The sequence below is a fragment of the Peromyscus eremicus genome, chromosome 22 (assembly GCF_949786415.1).
Source record: "Peromyscus eremicus chromosome 22, PerEre_H2_v1, whole genome shotgun sequence".
Classification (NCBI taxonomy): Eukaryota; Metazoa; Chordata; class Mammalia; order Rodentia; family Cricetidae; genus Peromyscus; species Peromyscus eremicus.
Window position 1 is genome coordinate 40,784,573 of NC_081437.1, and position 22,545 is coordinate 40,807,117.

General features: G+C 46.6%; 1 protein-coding gene across 1 annotated transcript in view; it reads left to right on the top strand.

The window, feature by feature from the left end:
- Nucleotides 1-22,545, top strand: part of Eipr1 (EARP complex and GARP complex interacting protein 1) — a 107,746-nt gene that overhangs the window by 67,984 nt on the left and 17,217 nt on the right. Inside the window, exons 4-5 of the mRNA XM_059248557.1 lie at nt 1,963-2,119; nt 20,303-20,402. Coding sequence (XP_059104540.1) covers nt 1,963-2,119; nt 20,303-20,402 — 257 coding nt within the window. The remainder of the gene's footprint in view (nt 1-1,962; nt 2,120-20,302; nt 20,403-22,545) is intronic.

Genomic DNA, 22,545 nt, shown 5'->3' on the forward strand with positions numbered 1-22,545 from the left:
CATAGGAAATTTTGAACTTTTCAGTCTTCCTCCTCCTGCTTTGTAAGTGCTGGGTTATAAGCAGGAACTATGACACCTGCTATCTTGCCCTTTGTTTAGAAGCTTAGAAAGATTTGTGATGTGATCAGCTGAACTTAGTGGTTTTTGTGTAAGAATTAATTTTCCATTCACTCCTTTATTTACTTACTTATTGTGTGTGTGTCCGTGTGGAGGTGAGAGGACAACGGGCAGGAACCGAGTCTCCTCTTCTGCTCTGGGAGTCCCAGGGACTGAATTCAGGCCTCAGGCTTGATTTCCAGTGTCTTTACCCACTGAGCCTTCTCCCCAGGCTTTAAGTAGATCCTTGTCTAGTCAGAAAGTTTTTCTTTTGTCAGTTCTGTTAAGTGTTGGTCTTTCTACAAATTTACCATCTCATCTGAATTCTGAACATCTTTACTATGAATCAGTGACATCTCCATGTGACGCTTCATTGTGTTTTTATCTGTTGTGACACTACCTTTCCCTGCAGATGCTGACAGCCTGTACCGCCCTTTTTTGCTGCTCTAGGTACAAATAGCTGGCCTTGTTCTTCTCTGTTGAGTTTTGCGTGTGTTTGCTTGTTTGTGCCAAGACAGACCTTTCTGTATAGCCCAGACTGATCTTGAGCTGGAGGTGTTTCTGCCTCAGCCTCCCCAGTGCTGGGGTTGCGGGCTGGGCCACTGTGCCTGAAATTTTCTCCTGGCCTGGTCTCCTGTTTACCTAGCTTCTGTAGGCCCCAAGATCTGTGAGTGGTGTAAACAACCTTGCTCTGAGCTTCCCCACTGCTGCCTCCAGTCAGTTTCCTTGTCTGCTAAGTCATTTGGCATTGAGCCATTTGCTTTCCATCTTCTATATGTCTGTCCATGTGGGCTTATGTCTTTAAAGCCAGATAGGAGAAAACACAGAAAAAAGAGTAAGAGTAAATAAAAGAAAAGAAAATAGAGACAAAGGATCCTTTTTGTTGTATTCAGAGTGGTATGGCCATTGAAGCAAGTGTGTGCTCTCTAACAGTTGGCTCTCGAATGCTCTTCAGTTGCTTTCTGTTGTGGGTTGGCTAATAATGCAGGGTGAACAGAGAGGAAGGTCACCCAGTAAGCAGTGTTCTGGCAAGCTGGTATGAGCTTGGAAGGGAGAGAGCTTATTGGAAAGTGGAAACTGCTACACCATAAGCACCTTTCAGTACTTACTGAGAGTTATATGACGTGACCAAGGATTCTGGTGAGCAGCCAGGGTGGGACAGATGATCACTCCACAGAGCATCTGCTTTCACACCAGGGACCTGACCTTGGTGATCCCACATAGCAGCTGCTTGGACATCTCAGGACCCTGTCCCCATCACTCCACAGAGTAGACGCTTTCACACTAGGGACCTGTTCATCGAGGTAATCTTTAAGGCCAGGGGATGCTGTTTAGCACATTTGCAATTTAAAACTAAACAGCAGCTGTGAGTGGTGCTGCTGTACCCAGTACCTGGGAAGTGGAACCTGGAAGATAAGGAATTCAAAGCTATTCTTGGCTATATAGGTAGTTCAAAGCCTGCCTGAGCTACATGAGACTCAGAAACAGAAACAATGAAACCCAAACCAAACTAAAACTAAATTAAGAACATCTCAGTGTTTGACATCTATTTATGATCCCATGAAGCTGTGACTAGAGACCCCAAGCATGGGCCTGGCAGTTACGACAGTATCCCCATTTTGTTCCTTTCTTAAAAAGCACTGTCAAAGAGCAGGGTGGAACTGAATTCGAGGAGGTTAAATTCTCTAAAGCACAATGATGGTTTATAAGTCAGGGGTTGTGGGCTCCCTGTTGCTGATGCAGGCTGTGCCTTGCTCTGCTGCCTGCACGTTAGTATTTCAGGGAGCAGCATGCCCTGCTTGTAGGCTTGTGTAAGTGTTGAGTGTATATGGGGCTGAGCTCTGCTGACATTTTCCTTTTGCTTAGCTTTAGACAGTCGAGTCCAGGCGTGTGCAGCTGTGTGGAGGATGCCCAAGGAATTAGAATCCGGGAGCCACGAGTCCCCTGACGACCCTGCAAGCACTGCACAGACCCTGGAGCTGCTCTGTCACCTTGACAACGGGGCCCACGGCAACGTGGCCTGGTAGGATGCTACATATTTCATACACGGAGAAGAAGCCTAGAGGCTGTCAGGTGCTGTGTGTGCACAGCTCCCTTCATCCAGTTTCTCCCCTCTGCTCCCCACTTCCGATACTCTTTCTCTTAGATGTTTGTCCTCGGCTGTCACTTTTGGTCCAGGTGTTTTCTAGGTTACCTGCAGTTACAGAACCTCTCCCCAAAGTGTGGTGAAGAGCACATGTCCCACCACTTTCCTCTTCCAAATCAACATTGCCTGCAATCACCTGACTGAGTAATAGACTAGCCAGCCCCAGTGCAGCACTTAAAACAATCACCCATCACTTCAGCTTGAAAGCGCACAAGTTTCTCTTCCTGTGGACTCCTTAGGAAGAAAGGATATGCCTGGTGGTGTCCCCCCGGTCCCCCCATGTCTCTGTCCTTTCCTTTGGTTTCCTGTCAGTCCTGTGGCATGTGCAGAGATGAAGAAATGTGACTACCGTTTGTGGGGCTCCTGGGCAGTCCCTGTCTATGTGGTTAGAAGTTGGCTTTATCTACCCAGGGCCTCACACAGTGGCCAATGGCTGATCTGGTAAAATTGGATACCATGGCTTCAGACTTCACTGCATGATGCTGTTACGGGTGTTCCCAGCAAGAACTGTTGCTTGACTTGATACTGTGCCCTTCAGTGTCAGTGCCCAGGCCCATGTGTGCATGTGTGTGCATGTGCATGTCTGTAAGAAGACACGGACCTTATGCAGGCAATCAGTTCATCTGATTGAATAAATTCAGCCCAGCAACATGTATTAACCAACTGTTGCACATACCCTGCCAAGCTCCAAAGATGATGGGTGAATGAATGTCAACAGACGTGGCCTTAAGGAGTCATGGTCCCTAGGGGAGACCCAGATGGGTTGTCACATACCTGGGACCTGCCGTGAGTGTGTACTGTGCCCCATCAGGAAGCAGTGAGTCATGTTTGTTAGAGAACCAAAGAGGGACTCACCTGGAGGTAGCACTTGGCACTGCTCACTGTGGGACCAGTCTGTCACTGTCGGCCACAGGCAAGCTGTGTGGGGCTCTGCTGACTTCAGGGCTAGCCATAGGGAATTTGTTTTCATGGCTGCTGTGTTTCTGCTTGGTCACCGGCCACTTGCTTGTCCAGAAGAGTGCTAAGTGTGGATGCCACCCTGGTCTCCCAGGCGAAGGGAAACCAGAGAGTTCTTAAGCTGCAGGAGCGGCCACGTCTGTGCTGTCACTCCACTGCCTACATAGTCCTGCGGAGTTCATGTGACACAGTGACAGTGTTCCCTGACTAAACAGGCCTTGGTGTATGGCTGTGGGTGCCATGGGTGTGCACATTACCAGAGGCACAGCAGCAATGGAGGGCGGCCCAAGGATCCCATGGCAGGTGAGCCGTACTTAGAGAGGGCTGGTCCTATCCAGAAGGTTCCCAACTAGACTGGGAATGAGGGGCCTGAAGGTCGCTTCTTGACTTCCAGCATGAAAGTACTCTTGTCACACCCACTCAGAAGGGCATGCCACAACTGTGTGCACTGTAGGAAACTGAGTCAGAGTGCCTGCTCACTTGCTCTCTGCCCACGTGCACTCTACAAAGGCCAACCCGGTATGTGTGGTTGGTGGCAGTCCTCAGAGTCATCTGGAGTGCTCTTGATTCTGACCTTGCTGTGTTGTTCAGAATATCTCAACCTCTTTTTGGTTTCCCAGTGTATTGTGGTACATTCTTTTTTCACATTTGCTTGTTTTGAGTATATTACTTTAAAGTAACTACAGTTCCAATAGGTATTTTAGGAATGACCTGGGAGCTCTGTGCACCCTTCACTTCGGTTCCTATGGTAACTGCATCATGGCAGAACACTAGTGACTCCACTATCCCTGGAGGTTTCACAATGAGCCTCTGCTTATGCATGGGAGTTCAGTTCCCAGTACCTCACCACTGGAAGCAAACTCTCTGATGGAACTGCCATCTTGTGGTAATGACTTCACAGTAAGGCAGTGAGGCCTGACAAGTGTTCCTCAGCCCCACTGGGTCTGCAATGTTGGGACAGAGCGTCCGTGCTTAGTGGAGTTGTCAGGTGGCCAGTAACTGTTGCTAGTCACTTTCTGGCTCTGCCTCAGCTCCTAAGAGGTCCTGTGCTCCACTCTCCCATGACCTGGCTTTGTCACTTCTATGCCATCTTCTTCCCAGCAGCCCATTCCAGCCTGCTCACGCTCATGCCCCCCTCACCCACTGTGCTTAGCCAGGGCAAGGCTGCATCTTCAGCACCACGGACAGCATTGGCTCAGAGGCTGGGAATGGATCACTGCCACAGCCAGATAGAGCCACCTGTGTGCGAGACAGACCCCTGTCAGTTAGTCAGGCCCTTTGTCCACTGAGCCCGTGAAAGGGTCTGCCAGTCCTGCAGCTGGGGGAGTGAAGCAGAGTGCAGAGGCCTGCTGACTTCTTAGAGGGCTGCTGGACTTGTGGCAGAGGCCTGTTTGCCTCCTAGCCACATGGACAGAAGCAGCTATCATCACTTGGGATCTGGCTCTTGTTTCAGGTGTTGGGAATGCTTAACCTCATCAGAGTAGGCTTCCAGTGCGCTCTTATCCTCCAGTGGAAGGCAGATACATCACGGCAGGCTTTCGGGGAGGCCCTGCTACCTTTCCTAGCATGGTTCTTGTCCCCACTCAGATTCTCAGGTGGCTTGCTGTCGCCCTGGAGGAGTGGTGGGCTCAGGCACAGCCCTGGCTCTGACTTCATGTCCAAGAGCCAACAGCCTACCACATTCTCATTTTGCTCTTCTTTTCTCCCGTGGGCTGGGTGTTTGTAGGATGGTTGATACGCTTTCTAGTGTTGCTAGTGAGATGCTGTGGACTCTCTCCGAGGACTCGATACCACAGGACTTTGCTATTAACCATCCAGCAGTGAATGCATGGAATGGACATACCATCTATTCTGGCTGAGGTGGCCGGACAAGGGACCTGCCAGAGAAATGGTCCCAGTGTGTCCTAGCTCAGGATTGGAGGCCACCCAGTTGCATCCTTCTGTGGTGAGGCAAGTGAGCAGACATGCAGCTTCAGAGTGGATGTGGACCCAACACCGGGGGTATTTTGGCCAGATATTGCCAGTCTGCTGTGACATTTTGACCATTTTTAATGTGTCACACACTATGAAACATTAGGTTGTGTGCAGCTGCATTCCAATAGCAGGAATCTACATAGTACAATGAACAGAATTCTACCTTGTCACTGGTGTGGGAATGGAGGCCAGAAGAGGTGATCACCAGTATCACATTTCTGAGTCTGTTACACACTTCAAGAGTAGATGAGGACTATCTATTTATTATTTATAATTTTATGTGGTGAGTGTTTTGCCTGCACATATGTTTTTGTACCACATGTGTGCCTGGTGTCCATGGTGGGTGGGGGACGCAGAAGAGGAGTCACTGAAACTGGAGTTGCAGATGATGTGAGCTGCCATGTGGGTGCTAAGAATAGAATTTGAGTTTGAGTCCTCTGCAGGAACAGCCAGTGCTTTTAACCACTGAGCCATCTCTCCAGCCTGAGGATGAGCTCTTCAAAAGTCTTCCATTTATGTTTTGTGTAGTTCTCCTTGAGTTAGTGACTACACTGATGCTTATGTGATGTTTTGGTATGGAGTGGGTATGTTAGCTCTGGAGCACCATGCTTGAATGCTTCTAGCACTTTCTATCTTTTCTATCTGCCTAGCTGGTGTACCTCAGCATCTTTAGGGGTCCTGATAATGGGGAGGTTTTCTGGAGCCCAGCTGGTGAGAAAGGAAGGAGGTGATTACTTTCCAGGACTCATACAATGTAGCAGCATCACCATGAGTTTAACAGCTGATTAGCCACAACAGGGTGATTCTGCCACTCTCCATCTCCTGATGATGATCAAGAGGCCTCCAGCCGCTTGGTAGTGAGCACTTTGGCCAACTGAAAAGCCAAAACAATAGAAACCTCACCATGTCTTGTTGTGTGTGCCCCTTCCAGTTGTGTATGGGGCAGTCCTGCAAACTACTCTCCCGAGTGGTGAAGATCTTCAAAGGAGAAGTTGCTTTATTAGTCGTCAGAAGCTTTGAGAATGTGTATAAAATTAATTGCAGCCCACTGTGGCATCTTCCCAGCTCCTGCATCCAGGGTCTGGCTTGTGTAGGTGTCAGTATTAAGCGTGCAGCTCCATGCAGGTAGTTCTCTGGCAGCATTCTGAGTGACTGGCATTGCACAGCCAACTGACCCCTGCTTCCTGAGCCAGCTGCTGAAGAAGAAACACCCTCCCATACAGATAGAGTAAATATCACACTGAAATGCCAGCCAGGCCGAGCATGCAGGACACCTGGGAGGGCTGGCGTGCGTAGCAAGATGGTGATTAGGAAGTAAAGGGCAGGAGTCATGTTGAGAGAGGAGAGGGAGGGAACCTAGAGTGTTTGTCTGGAGTAGAAGACCTGGCCCTGTGTCTCTTTCCTTCTCTTTTGGTTTATATGAGGAACAGTGGATGTTGCCATAGGTGAATATTGTGAGGAGCAAGTTGATGGTTGTCTTAAGTCCTGCAAAGCTGCTTGAGGGAAGGACACACATTTGAGGTTTTCAGAGGTTTGTGTTCTGTCAGTGATCACCGCAGGTCATTGTTAGATCGACCACATTGTGAGAAGGTCATTCCAGTGCCACTGCAGGTTGTAAGCAGACACTCACGGGCTGATTCCCAGCTACTGGTCAATACCAGACTTGTCCCTTAGACTGTTGCTTAGTTTGTGCGGGGGGTGGGGGGTGGGGAGGGGGGGGTGGGGGGTGGGGGTGGGGGGGGTGGGGGGTGGGGGTGGGGCACACAGTTCTATGATGCCAAAGGGCACTATGAAAGTCCTACAATGTTTCCTCAGTAACCACTGTAAAAGGAATGTGTGTCATTCCCTTGAGTGTTAGAAAAGTTAAAATGCAGTGTACAGACAATTTTTCCTGGGAAGAGTCAAAGTACAGAAATCTGGAAATATGGTGTAAAAAGTATAGGTCATTATTCACAGCAAAGAGAAATTCATATTCTCCCCAAACTTCAGTTCTTGTTTCCATTAAATAAATTGTTCTAGGAGTATATTTCTGTTAGTCCTTTTCTGAACCGAGTGTCACTCAGAATGTGGGAGGAAACAGAGAGTACCACTGTGCCCCGTGGAGAGGGAGGAAGCTAGCCCATTCTGGCTTTGGCCACCAAGTGCTGCAGACTGGGCAGCTTTTTAAATGGCAGAATTTCATTCATGTCAGTCTTGATATCTAGAAATCCAAGCTCATATTCCCTGAAGAGCCTGCATCTGGTAAAGTCCCTCTGTCCAGCTCACCAATGGCTGCGTCGCTGTGTCTTCATGTATACACAGGAAGATGAGCTCCCAGGGCCTTGTTGCTTTTGATGCAACTACCAATGATTTTGAAGTTCTGTTATTGAAGCTGAAGGTCCAGTAACAATTTTAAACCTAAAGGTATGGAGATCCTGTGTGTAGGACATTTCTCTATGGCTGGCATTCCTAAGGCTGAGGAGGTGAGAGATGAGAAGACAGAAGGACTTACCTGGATGATCAGAAGGGCATTCCAATATTAGTTTGTTCTTTATTTCAAAATTTACTGTAATTTAAAAGCTACCTTTAAACTTGCTGAGAGACGTAGGAACAGGAATCTTTGTTGTTATATAATGTGCCCTTGTAAGTCAGGCGAACATTACCTGGGCTTGCTGTGTTCTCCCTGAATCTTAGGTGGACTCCTGCAAGGAGAGTATTGGGCATTGGTAGCCTCATAAAGGAGGGCTGGGGCTCTGAGCATGAGCCAGGGTAGGTTTCAGGGATGGTGTGAGTTTTGAATTCCCTATATTAAGATGACTTGAGCCAGCTCTGCTCATTCAGCTCTAAGGTAGATGAGGAACAGGCTCTAGCATAGAGCCCCTCATGATCTGCCCATCCCTCAGCCTTCCTCCAGCCCAGGCAGCAGCGCACAGCAGTGTGGAGTGGAGAGTTTGTGTGTCTATACTCAGTGCATGACTTCTCTTTGCTCTTGCATGGTTGGTGTGAAGGGGCTTCTCTGTTATGCTCAGTCTCTGGCCTTCTTTGACTTGTAGAAGATGACTCTCTCTTGAGTTGGGCATACATCCTGTGGAGCTGTACCTGAGCTGTTAACTGGATGTTACACTCAGACAGGAAGAAAACATCTGACAAAACCACCTTCCCCTCACCTCCAGGCAGTGTTTGCCCTTGGCTTTCTGTCTGCCTGAAAGTGGAATTTTTTTGGTTGATGGAGCTATAAGTTTGTCCCAGTGAGATGTCAGAATAAACAGACTTTTAATAACCAAGTCACCTGATGTCAAAAGTTACATGCTCACCTGTCAGAAAGTTCCCAGGCAACATATGAACACGACTCTGTCACTGGAAGTATTCCTTGTGTCACAGCATAAAGGCCCTGCACCTCTGCAGATAGATCAAAAGGGCTTGTTGATTTTCCGATGTGACTCTCAAAGCTACTCTTTCAATCCTTATAGCACTTGTGTGAGGTTTATTAACCAGATCTTTGTGCCATGGGAGCACTGTTCTGTGATCCAAGGAAAGAGTTTATTACATTGAATTTATTATGCAATATTATTTTTAAAGAGTTGTCTTGCATAGACACATTTCTTGCATTTCTCTACTCAGTAATATGTGAAAAACCTGGCAGCTGTGGCTGCTGCTTCTCACGCAGTGGATCCGTGTGGACTGTTCTACCCTCTTGTCAGCTACCCTGCTCTTCCACTTGATCAAGGGAAGCGAGGAGGAGCTTGCATGACGATTAAGATTTAAGTTGCGTTTGGGTTGCTTTGAGTTTCCTGATGGCCACGGAGCTGTCCCTTCCCTGGGTGCTAATGATGAATTAGAGCTGTCATCCTGCTCCTGTGGCCCTCATTGACTTCTCAGAGGACCTCAGCTGTAACTTCATTGGTTTACTCACAGCCCTTGCTTGTGATTTTGCACCATGGTTATATAGGGGCAGAGCACACTCCTACTGGCTGTGTGGCACTGTATTCTTGACTTTTTAATATTGTTTATGTCCTCATTCTTTGGTGGAGTGTGATAAAAAGTGGGTGATTTTTATGAACAAAAAATAAATAAAACTTAGTTTGGAGTGGAAAGGATGGCAGGAACCAGAGGCTTTTTCCCCTATTTATAGCCCTGTTTCATGGTGATGATCCAAAAGAAGACAGAATTTCCCTTTTTATTGCCTTTTGTGGACTACAGCTATCATAAACAGTGATGACTAGAGGAAGGTTACCTGTGAAACAGCAACAGAGGCAATGGCCATGGGTAAAGGTTCACTGGCAGTGCAGCTCTGTAGAGGCCCTGCCAGCCCTGCCCAGGGCTGCAGCTCCATGCTGCCTGCAGGAAACTAAAATCCATTCTACCTGGTCTTTTGTGAGTTCATGCCACACCGTAAACGACAAACTGAAAAGTAAGAGTTAGGAGAAGTGAGAGTGGGACTCATCAGCAGGGAGGCGTGTCCTGAAGGCCCACTCTGGGTTCATGCAGCCACCGGGGAGCATGAAAGGGCTACTCCTCACTTTTCTGGGAGTCTACTGTCAGAGATCCCAAGAAGCCTGACTCCAAAATGTCTTGGCTTTTAGGGGCTGGGGCTCTGATGGTGGCAGCAGGAAGCTGCTCTGTGTCCCTGGCTTGGATGAGGTGGATCTCATGTGTGGTCGCTAGTGGTTTTCATGTCATTTCTTCTTAGAACATCCCGATCTCTCCTCCCCGGTCCTTAAGCCCACTTTGGACTTGTCCTAGAAGGAAATGTCCGGGAGCTTCCTTAGTCCTGCTGGTTGGTTGCTTTCCCCGACTCTCCTTTAAAGGACTGGTTAGTGAGCCATTAGTGGCATAGTCAGTATGACCCCGAGCACCTGGGACCATGGTTGGCACCTGCATGGCTTAGGGTGGATGACTGTCAGAGACCTTAAGCCAAGTGCTATGAAGGTGACTCTGTGTTCCAGGACTGCAGGTGCACAGGAGAGTGAAACACAGCTAAGTGTCTGGACTCTGCTGATTGCTTCCCCCTTAAAACCAGTCTCTATGGTGTTTTTATATACATGGGATTGTAGTAATTGACAAAAATATCTGACAACCGAAACCTATGGAAGGAAAGATTTGTTTCGGTGTTTAGTTTGAGGGCATAGTCCATCATGTCAGGGAAGGCTTGATGATGAGAGTATCTTGTAGCTGTGGTGTTAGGAAGGGAGTATGGGTCATCCCGTATCTGCTGTCAGGAAGCAGAGATGAATGCTGGTGCTCAGCTCACTTTCTCCATTCTAGTTAGCCCAGGACCCCAGTCCCTGAGATAGTGGTTCCCATGGTCGTGGTGACTCTTCCTCAGCTAACGCTCTCTGGTGAAATGGCTGGAACACTGACAGTGTCTGTGGGACATGAATGTCACTTGGCCCTATTACAAGGCACACCTTCCTCTGCTGAGCTTTAACCTAAGGTTCATGGTAAACAGGTGGTATTGAGACTCCAGCTTCAGACAGTGCAGAGGAGGCAGTTGTGGGTAATGGTTAGGAAAAGGTGTTCTTCATCCCAAGCTCTTTATGTCCAGACCAAATCCTAGTGCTGGTCAACATTTAGTAGAGTTCTGATGGGTAAGGAGTGACTCCTGAAGGAAGAATTTGTGTTGTTTTTTGGTCACTTTGCTTATGTTGCTATAATCCACACCTTACAATTCTGTAATCATTGGGAAACATGTTAAATCTTTACTTATAACTCGGCCGTGTCTTGGATTTGACATGACCAGTCCACTTTGAGCCCTACCTGAGCGCTTTAGTTGAAGGACCCCAAGGGCTTTCTGGTGCTGGGCTCTGAATAGGAAAGTCAGACAGTTTTAAGGTGAGACCCTGAAGGCCTCAGCCCACTGCAGCCACCTTCGAGATACCAGGAAGTCACAATGAGCTTTGGTTGTTGGTGCATTCATGTTGTCTATGTGGGTGTGCATGTGTGTGTTTTCAAAGGCTGCCTCTAGTGATGGAGAGTTACTGCTGCTACCATCTGCACAGTGAGAGCCAGAAGCTGAAGTGTTGAACTGACACTATGTGTAAGCCCGTGTTTAATCCCCAGATTCTATATGTGGAAGTGAACACATGGAGGGCAAGGGCTGTACCACTGAGCCAGATCCCAGCCTTCTTTTTATTTTGAAATAAGATCACCAAGTTGCTCAAGCAGGCCTTGAACTCATGACCCTCCTGCCTTAGCTTCCCAAATAGCTGCAATTAAAGGCTTCTTCTGGTAGCAGGTAAATGGTCATCAAGCAGGTAAAATATGTATATATTTTAAAGAGTGTCTCACAGGGTAGCTCTAACTGACCTGTAACTATGTAGCCAGGGTGACCAGGAACTTACTACTGTGTAGATCAGGCTGGCCTGGAATCTACTGTGTAGCTGGCCTCAAACTCACAGTGATCCTCCTGCCTTTGCCTCCTCAGTGCTGGGGTTAAAGGTGTGCACTACCATGCCAGCTTCTTTTTCTGTTCTCAACTTTGTTTCAGGGGTGGGCTGGGGGTGGTTTCTTGCAGGTTTGCACCTCAGCCTCTAAGTTGCTAATGGAATCATTTGTGACTTTCAGTTTCATAAAAACAAACAAAACAAAATAAGATAAAACAAGACAAAAAACCCAAAACAAGCAAACAAACAAAAATGACTTCATTGAAATTCCTTACTCAGTATTTTGGGAAAAGAAAGCCTTTTTTTTTAATGAGTGTTTTCTACCTTGGTCTGCTAAATCCCATGACTTGCATTCTTCTCAAAGACATGGCTTTTAGCTAGAGAGATGTCTGTCTTCTCTTTTCTGAGTCCCACACCCAGGAAAGGTGGCCTTTTGTTGGAAGTAAGGGAGCTGTGAGCCAAGGGCAGGGCATGGGAAGAAGCTGTGGCAGCGTCCAGGAGCTTCCAAGCTGTAAATGCAGATAGATGCTTGTCATACATGGTTGGAGCAGTGTACTTCCACAGGGAGACTGGGGACAGTTAGAGTCTAAAGACATGGAATGAATGGGATGAGCATTCTATTTCTTCTTCTGTCAGGGTGCCAGCAAACCTCTCCCTGGGCTATTCTGGCCAAAACCTGGGCCATTTTGATTTTCTCTGAACTCCTGGGTTGGTATTCTGTGGTCTAATTAGGAGAGTCTGGCAATGTGGCCTGACAGCCAAGACTGTAGCATGCTCTATACTCCCAGGTGGTTGTCCTGAGTTGATGAGGGAACTTTGCCGCCATTCTTAGGGCTCCATGCCTGTTCCTAAAGATAGCAAAAAGGATGATGAGGAGGAGGGTGTCCTCATGTTTGGAACAGAGTGGTAGCATGAATTGACATTAAATGAGTGACTTTTGGGTATTTTACTGAGAAAAGATTAAGCACAGTGAGTCACTCTGAGCAAATGAAGAGCTCTGTGTCCCTGCTAATCTTTTTGCTCTGGCAATAATGCTCCCAGCGTTTGCCTCCCCGTCACTGGGTCCCTCTCGTAAATAAAGTTTTATTACGTCATGGCTGCCAAGGTTTGGTCCTGTGTCTCCTGTAACTGCTTTTATGCATCCGGGAGAGCTCTGCTGGTCCAGAAGCCACACTGCTCACCCAGTCCACACTGTTTGCCATCCAGCCCCTGTGGAGGAGGCTTGAGGACACAATGACTCCTGACTTTGGGATTTTCAAATTTTTGCTGAACAAATTATGGATTTCACTTAATGTTGTAAGTAGCATTATAGTTTTTTATTTTCCAGTTGAATAAATTTGATTGCATTCTAAAAGAAAGAATAGTGATTCTCTGGTCCTGTAATTCTTCACCCACTTAGGCCTTTGCTCACTGAGAATTTGCTCCAGTGAAACATGATGAAGAATGAGTCCTCACAAGTCAGGAAGTGCTTCTGTGAAGGTTTAGAGATGGTGTCGTAAAGAACAAGTTCACAAGGGAACTGGAAGCAGCTACTCACAATTTCCTCATTGTCAAGGAAATGCAAATCAGAGCAACACATATACTGGGGGAACTGGGAGCTTTTAACCAAATGGCCAGGATCATACTGATGACCAAAAATGGGAACACACCTCTGTGGGAAGAGGCTGTAAGCATGTCTGTCAAACCAGAAATTGCGGTCCTGAGAACCGGTCCTCACATGTGTCAAAAAGTTTATCTCCCAGATACCTACAGCTTTATCATATGAATCAGTTGTGTGAAAAATTGGAAAAGCCCAGAACCATCATGTAGTAGTAACTCGATTTTAATGGCACAGAAATCCGAGGGCTGGAGAGATGGATTAGAGTGTTTACTGTTCTTGCAGAGGGTCTGGGTGTGATCCCCAGCATTCACATAGCATCTCATAACCACCTGTAACTCCAGTTCCAGAGGACCTGATGCCCGTTTCTGTCCTTTGTGATTACCGGTGCTCACGTGGTACACAGACATTCATGCAGACAAAACACCCATATACATAAAATAAAAATTTAAAAATTACAGAAATGTGAAGCCTGCGGATAGAAGTGTATGTATTTGACCTAGGACGTTGACCAGGATAAATTTTAAGAAGGAACAAGAGGTTGCACAGTGATACCAATGGCTGGTGACAGTCCTCCAGGGAACCTCTGTGATTGTGTTAGGTTCACCCTGTATGTTAGAGAGGGCCTAGAGAGCACATGTCCCAAGCAGTGTGTCATCAGGTGGGGAGAATGTGAGGGGTGCCAACCTTTCTAAATCCACACCTGTTAACTTGGGCATCTGACTTTGTGTGTGCAAAATAAATTAACACTGAGATTCAATGAGGTGCCACAAAGTCAAATGCCATCCTGAACTTAATGCCCAGAGGAGGGATGTTGTTGGTTATGTATTTCAAGCTCATTGAAAAGGAGAGAGGACGGTGCTGGCAGGGAGCACATAGGAACAGTAAAGATGGTCAGCCAAGCTGCCATTGGCAAACCCACATGAAGAGCAGGGAAGCCAGTGCCACAAACACTCAGCAAGTCTGTGTGCTAAGTCCCCAAGGCAGCAAGATGAAAGAGAGAGAGCACTAGGTGGGTTCCAGCCACCAGGCTTAAGATGACAGAAGAAGTCAGCTTTGAAGGGAAATAAATGTCTCTAGACAAATGACAGTGGAATCACGTACAGCAAAACTTACGGGGTGTAGCAAAAGTACTTCTAAGAGGGAGTAAGTTTATAGTGATGCATATCTTCGTGAAGAACGTAGTGACCAGTGTCTGCATTAAGTGTGTGATGGTGAGTATCTGCAGTAAGTGTGTGATGTGAGTATCTGCAGTAAGTGTGTGGTGGTGAGTGTCTGCAGTAAGTGTGTGGTGTGAGTATCTGTAGTAAGTGTGTGGTGTGAGTATCTGCAGTAAGTGTGTGGTGGTGAGTGTCTGCATTAAGTGTGTGGTGGTGAGTATCTGCATTAAGTGTGTGATGGTGAGTATCTGTAGTAAGTGTGTGGTGTGAGTATCTGCAGTAAGTGTGTGGTGTGAGTATCTGTAGTAAGTGTGTGGTGTGAGTATCTGCAGTAAGTGTGTGGTGGTGAGTGTCTGCATTAAGTGTGTGGTGGTGAGTATCTGCATTAAGTGTGTGGTGGTGAGTATCTGCAGTAAGTGTGTAGTGGTGAGTATCTGCAATAAGTGTGTGGTGGTGAGTATCTGCAGTAAGTGTGTGGTGTGAGTATCTGCATTAAGTGTGTGGTGTGAGTATCTGCAGTAAGTGTGTAGTGGTGAGTGTCTGCAGTAAGTGTGTGGTGGTGAGTATCTGCAGTAAGTGTGTAGTGGTGAGTGTCTGCAGTAAGTGTGTGGTGGTGAGTATCTGCATTAAGTGTGTGGTCGTGAGTATCTGCATTAAGGATGTGGTGGTGAGTGTCTGCAGTAAGTGTGCGGTAGTGAGTATCTGCAGTAAGTGTGCAGTAGTGAGTGTCTGCAGTAAGTGTGTGGTGGTGAGTATCTGCATTAAGGAAAATGATCACATGCAGCACCCAGTATGTGGCAGGTGGTGACGTGCAGTGCTTGGCATGAGACAGATGATGATGACATGTAGTATCTTGCATAAGGCAGTGGTGACAGCAGTGCCTGGTACTCCTTAAGTATCAGATCTTACTGCAATATTGGAGCAGGCTTCCTGTTGAGAGTTGCACTGAGCTAAAGTTGGTCTTAAAGTATTTCCATAAAATATAGCAATCTAAGGTCCTTAAAAGACACAATTCAACAAGGTTAGTTTTGTCTGTGGAGTTTAAGAGTTCCCAAACTTGTGTCTCCACAAAGAGCATCAACACCACAAATAACACTGTTGACAGAAGGGCAGTATGGCAGAGTGCTGCATCTGGTACCCTAGGAATTCCAGGTGAAGAAGCAACACTGTTAATAATGCAGTTGGGGCAAGGCATGCAAGCTAGATGTCAAGGCTTCCCTGCAGGTTACAGCTGGGAATAGGAGTGGACACATTAGAGGTTAAGGACAGAGGTGCCTAAAAGTCTGTGTCCATCGAGGGCCTGCAGGTCTTTACTCTCCTGCTTTCAGCAGTCCCAAGAGTTACTTCTCCAGCAGCCCTCCTCCTGGGGAGACTCCTGTACTTTTGGGGAGCAGCACTTTTCCTGAGAAGGAGCCTGTGCTCTTGGGGAGCAGCCCTGCAAATGAGCTTCTCCTCCCTGACCTGTACCTGTTATGTGGGATCTCTACTCATTTCTCCCCTGTGCATCTCAAGTTTACTGGACATGCTCGCCTGTGTGGTGCTCTTCTAGGCTGTGAGAATTGACCTTTGGTCGAGAATCCAGACAATTAGCTGTGAACAGTGTGAGGTGCACCTGCCACTTAGAAAGGCAAGGGATGGCCCCATGCATCCAGTGAGGGCAGCTCACTGCTGTCTGTGGGGGAGGTGGTGAGAGGAGGTGCCATCTCCCACGAGATGTCTTAATACCTGCAGACTATGGTTCCCTGTAGCCGACTTGCCCTTTCCGGTGTCAGTTCTGGGCCAGTGAAGAGCAGTGCTACTCTTACCTCAGATCAGAAGGGTGTTTAAGATGCTGGTGTGCTTCTTACTGGGTCCTAGGAATTTCTCCTCCTTGACCCTTTCCAGTTTGTTTTGATATCTGGCACCTGCAGGACACTCGATGCACAGAGCTCTATTTTAGGGAGCTTCCTGTCTACAGGCAGTCTCATGACTTTCTAGAAGCCACTTAACATTGTCTGTGTGCTTATCTAGTGAGCATTTAGTGAGATGAAGGGCCAGCCTGTGATGCCATCATGCACCTGTCCGACTACTGGGGTCCTAGAGCAGGGATAGCCTCTTTGGATTTGGCGAGTACTGTGTCTTGCCTACCTGCCCCTTCTAGGCTACATAGTCGATGTCTTTAGGTTTTATATTCATCGTGACCTTCAGAACACAAGTGACAGAGACTTTGTGTCTGGGACATGAAGCTTTTGTAAATGCTCAGCTGTAAAAACTCAAAACCAGGTTATTTTCTAAAGCAAGCGAATGCTGCCTCCTGTGAGCCTTAAGCATATGTGGCTTCTTTTCAAATTAGAATATATTTCTCCTTTTTGGATATAAAAGCTATTTCCACAGCCACTTGAAAATAATTTTATCCACTCCCCTTTTCAAAATGCTGAGAAACGTGAGCTTTTTCTCAGGGACAGACAGCTCTGCCAATGAGGAGGCAGGGTGGAGCAGTGTGTGACTCATGCTGGTCAGGGACAGGTGCCGTTGCAGGCTTGTGTTAGCAGGGGCCATGTCTTGCCCATAAGGTCCTATGAGCATTGGGTTAGGACTGTGTGAGATGTGCTTCAGCTGGTCCTTTGTGTACAGGTGACTTTTCTCATGGCTGCCACCGAACATCTGTCAGAAAGCAGCAGGAGGGAGGAGAGGTTTATCCAGGCTCATGGTCTTGAGAGGTCACAGTCTGTTGTGGCAGAAAAGGCGTGGTGACTGGAAGAAGCTCCCTGCTTATGTCCATGGATAGGGAACCACTTAGATGGAGGAGAAGCCAGCCTGTAAACACCATGGCTCACCCACTGAGGAGACTTCATGGGTGTAGCTTCGCAGATATATCTAGGAGATGAAATGGCAGCAAACTTCCTGTTCCTCTGGCTCTTAGAATCTTCCCACTCCTCTTCCATGGTGATCCCTGAGCCTTAGGATCAGCAATTGTGTTGTTGATCTGTCAGTTAGCACTGGGCACCTCAGGGGCACTTATTCTCTGTATTTTCATCAATTGTGGTTTTTCTGTAATGGTCTTCATCTGTTGCAAGGAGACTTTTTGATGAGAAGGGTAAGACCTATACTTAACCTGTGGCTGTAAGGATAAATATTTAGAATGTAGTTTATAGTCTAGTGAAATACTTGTTAGAGGTTCTCCTCTGAGATCATGACTTCACTAGCCCTGGGTGGTTGGCTGGGTTCCCTGTACTCGGCATGATTTCCCTCTTGTTGAGTCCAACTAGAGAGCTGTTGGGCTATTTGCAAAGTATGCAGGCCACTACTGTACCCTTGAGTTATTGTGCCATGCTGGTTGTTGCTTTAGTTCATAGGTGTCATATCTGGGTAGACTATTGGTTGCTTCCCTCCCTTGGAAACTTGCATGGAACCTTCTGCTACCATGAAAGCTAGTCTCAGTGGTCTGAACTGGCAGGAATAAGGGTTCTGAGTGGTGAAGTATTGAGAGGGAGGACAAGGATGAAAAATAAAGAAGACAAAAGCAATAGCTGGGACCAGGAGGTCTTGCATAAGTTAATGTAAGTTTATTAAGAAATACAGCAGCAAGCTGGATGGTGGTGGTGCACACCTTTAATCCCCACACCTGGGAGGCAGAGGCAGGCGGATCTCTGTGAGTTTGAGGCCAGCTTGGTCTACAGAGTGCATTCCAGGACAGCCAGGGCTGTTGACACAGAGAAACCTTGTCTTGAAAAATCAAACCAAACCAAACTAACAACAACAAAACACCTCCCCAACCCTCCCCCCACCACACACACACACACACACACACACACACACACACACACACACACACACACAAACAAAGAGAGGCCACAAAATGGCCAAAATCAACTGAGAACAGACAGTGTTGGCAAAGAGAACATTGGATATCTCCAACACAATTGCCATAGGCTTGATAACCACAGCCCAGGGGAAAGAGTTGGGTCCCCAGAAACCACAACTTTGACTTCTGCAAGGCACTGGCTTCTGCAAGTGTCAGATAGGCCTTGCCAAATCCATTCCTGGACAAGGACACAGAACTAGAGTTCCCTTTGTTACCTGGGCTATCTTCTCTTACTCCATCCATTTACTTGCAAAGTTTATGGTTCCATTTTTCTTCACAGCTGAATAGTATTCCATCTGTATAGTACCACATCTTCACTATCCATTTGTCAGTTGAAAGACGTTTAGGTTGTTTCCACTTTGTAGCTCTTGTGAACAGAGTGGCAGTGAACATGGCTGAGGAATTATTTGTAGAGTAGGTTGCTAAGTCCTCGGGCCATATGCTGAGGAGTGGTATAACTGGGTCACGTGGTAGATTTATTTTTAGCCTTTTGAGGGCTCTGCTCACTGGTTTCAAGAGTGGCTGGACCAGTTTGTAATCACACAGTGGATAAGGGTTGCCTTTTCTCCACATCCTTTCTAGCATTTGTTGTTGGTTGTTGTATTGATCTTTCCATTCTGACTGGGTAGTATGGAATCTCTAAGTTGCTTTAATTTGCAGTTCTCTAGTTGCTAGGAATGATGAACTAACTCTCTCTCTCTCTCTTTATATATATATATATATATATATATTAGCATTTTATATTATATATATTATATATTAGCATTTTATATATATTATATATTAGCATTTTAGCATTTTTGTCCCTTGTTTTGAGAACTCTCTGTTTAGGTCCCAGCCTCCCCCCCAACCCCAATGGTTCATTTCTCTCTCTCTTTTTTTTTTTTTTGGACTCTTTGTCTTTTGAGTTCTTTATATATTATCGCTATTAATCCTCTGTCAGGTATATAGCTAGCAAAGAGTCCCTCCCATTCTGTGGGCTTACTCTTCAACATCTTCTCCATTGATTGTTGTGTAGAAGCTTTTTAGTCTTACTTGTCAATTATTGGCCTCAATTCCTGGGCAAATGGAATCCTATTCAGAAAGTCCTTTCCCACTCCTGTGTTTTCTCCTAGCATTTCCAGTGTTTCAGGTTTCACATTCAGGTCTTTGATTCATTTGGAGGTTTCTTTCTTTCTTTTTTATCTACAATCAAAAATACCACAGATCTGAACACAGGGTTCTCAAAAGAAGTAAAAATGTCTAAGAAACATCTCAAAAAAAAAAAAAAAGCTCATTGTCCTTAGCAATTAGGGAACTGCAAATCAAAACAACTTTGAGATTCCATTTCACTCCAGTCAGAATGGCAAATATCAGAGAAACAGCTTACAACAAATGCTGAAGAGGATGTTGGGAAAAGGGAGCCCTCATTCACTGTGTATCTTGATCACATCCACCCCAGCTCTCTAAGATATTTGCCTCTTATTGACCCTTCAAATCCATGGTTGGAGTAGTTGAGCTGCACAGCGGGAAATGGCTGTGATTGGCTCAGACAAGGAAGCAGCTCCTGTCACAGGTGGACCACCCAGAGCCTGGGGTATGGGTGCAGCTCTCAGCTCTGCCCTACCAAAGACAAGGCATCACGTGTGAAATCTTTTCTCCCAGTGCTTCTCCAGCTGCCCACTCCTTGTGACCAGCTGTTTGTTCCTTAGCTACTAGTGAGCTGTGTAGTATGAGTACCTGAGTTAGCGTGGGGTTCACTTGGGATTCATGACTTGGGAGACCAACACCCGGCTACTGGCTGGTTTAGTTCTTGGTGAGATTTGTTTTCCTGGCTTATATGGCTGCCTTCTTACTGTCCTCACATGGCAGAGAGAGACAGGGCTGCAAACTCTCTGCTGTCTCCTCAGGGACTCAGGCCCCATCCAGAGAGCCTACCCCCACGATCTTCTCCCACCCAAAGTGTCCATCATGCTGGGGGTCACAGCTTTGACATAGGACTTTGGGGACACAGAGACAATGTAAGTGTCTCTGACACAGGTTATTAGATGCCAGTGTTAATAAACACTAGAGGCTTTGGGCCAGGAAAGAGCTTGCTGAAGTGTGAAGGGCATGTATAAAAGCTGTGGCTACGTGCTTGGGGGTCCCCAATGCTCATATTAATATTTGACATTTGTCTTTCTTTAGCGTCGTGTGGGAGCCAATGGGGGATGGGAAGAAGGTCATTTCTCTGGCGGACAGCCACATCCTGCTGTGGGACCTCCAGGCCAGCTCAAGTCAGGCAGTGGTGAGTAAGAAGGACAAAGGTCTCACTGGGTAGTCTTTGGAATTGGACTTTTTGGGTTGAATTCAGAATACACACCTGGTCCACACATTTGGAATTTTGAAATTAATTATCAGATATGGAGGATGCAGAGACTGAGGTGTAAAGCAGAGAACTGAGTGTTAGGCCTTGTGGATGCAAATTGAAATCACTGTGAGGTGGCTTCAGGTCCAAATGTATTCTTCTTACAAGACTTCTTTAAAGCCACACTTGCAGAGGGACGCTTACACAGGCTGGACTCCACATTGCTGGCCAGCTTCCTGTGTATTCATGTGAATTTTAAAATGAATTCTAGCGTTTCTTAGGAGTCAGTTTGTTTCTGGATACTCATTTTAAGTATTTTGCCTTTTGTAGAGTAAAACCATATGTATTTTTCATGTTTGATTCTTTTAAATCTTTTTTTTAATGCATGTTTACAGGCATTTATACTTTATACATTCATTGTGCTTGTTGTCAAAGTATCAGCTGTAGGAAGAAGAAAACTCAGGAACCCTACAATGAAACCTTATAGTGTCATGTCCCCAGGGCCACATCGTCACCTTTACAGCATCAGAGCATGGGTTCCTCAGGTGGCAATGTCTTATGTTTATTTGTTCCCATAATGCTTCCTGAGCTCCTTTCCCTCTTTCTCAGTGCCTTACAATATTAATAATGCCCCTAGGTTAAAGAGAAAACATGAGTGATGATGCGTCGTTATTAATATGAGGTATGGATGCTAGACTTCTTAAAATATTAGCTGACTTTTTAAAGCTTAAAAACTCTGGTCATACTATCAAGTGAAGTTTGAGTCGGCGTATTTTCCTAGAGCACTGATATTATTTAAGGGAAAAAGTCATCGTTTTAAAAAGATAATTTTTAAAAATCACCACATTCTATATGATAATGCACAGGAGCTTTTAAGGTAAAAGGTCAGGCAGGAGATGTAGTGCCTGGGCTAGCCTGTGGACATTTTCAGAGCGGGGAACACACTCATGACCTCCACCTTAGGAGATATGGGGAGGACTGTAGCTGGCCCGCCTCCAGTTCTTCCTTCAGCTATATCTTAGCTGTCAAAGCTTTCCGAAAGAAAGGAGATACTCCTCCCCTGCACATCAGGCAGGCTTTGCCATGACCCTGGGGAAGAGCTAGCATAGCCTCCCAAGCACTCTTGGTGTCCCTGAACTGGGACTGTGCCCAGCAGAGGCCCGGGGGCACACAGTAGTTCAGGAGGCCCTACTTGCTCTTGGCTGTCCTGTGCTGTGGTCAGATGGTGAACACGTCTTCACACCCCAAGTCACTGCTAAAGCATTTCATGGCGGGGTGATTAATCTGTAACTTATTTTCTGCAGAGACCAATTTAGTTTTCTCTCCCCCTTTTTTATCTGCTGTCAGCAGTTCTGTCAATATCCCTTTGTGACCCAGTGCCGTGGTATTTAATACAGAAACCTTCCCATCGATTGCAGCCTCCTCACACTGGCTTCTCTTTTTCTATTGTTTGAGGATATTGCCTTCTGTGGTGAATCTAATCTTATGCTCACTGCATCATTACCTTCTGCAATTAAATTGGAGATCCTTTGCCATTTATAATCATTAGCTGAACCCCGGGGAGGCCTGGAGTGGGAGGGTCTGTGGGGTGTGTGGACAGCGATGAAGGTATGGGTGGCCTCCCTGTTTCCATCTGCTCGCTCATCTCCACATCCTGCTGCCTTCTCTGTGGACGTCGTTGTCTCTGTCAAGGTGGCACAGCAAAGACCCTGGTGACCTTCTGCTAGTGTCTGCCCTGGGTCCCTCCGCGTGACGGCTCTCACACACAGGAGCTCTCGGGAAGAGACACAGTGTCCCTGAAGTTCTAAATCCGTGTTCACAGGCTTGTTTCCTCTGACTTTTAGGTCTCCTTTCCCAGAACTGTGTGGTTTGGAAATACTTCTCCTACTACGTCACCTATGTTTCCATCTTTATCGTATGGGCCGGCATAAAGCCCATGCCGTTTTCTGTTGCTGTTTTGTTTCTCTCCTTGCTTTCTTTTTAAGTGTTTTTATTTATTCATTGAGAATTTTATACATGTTTTGATCGTATTCGCCCACTCCCCAATTCCTCCCAGATCCTCTTCCACCTCCCTACCCACCCA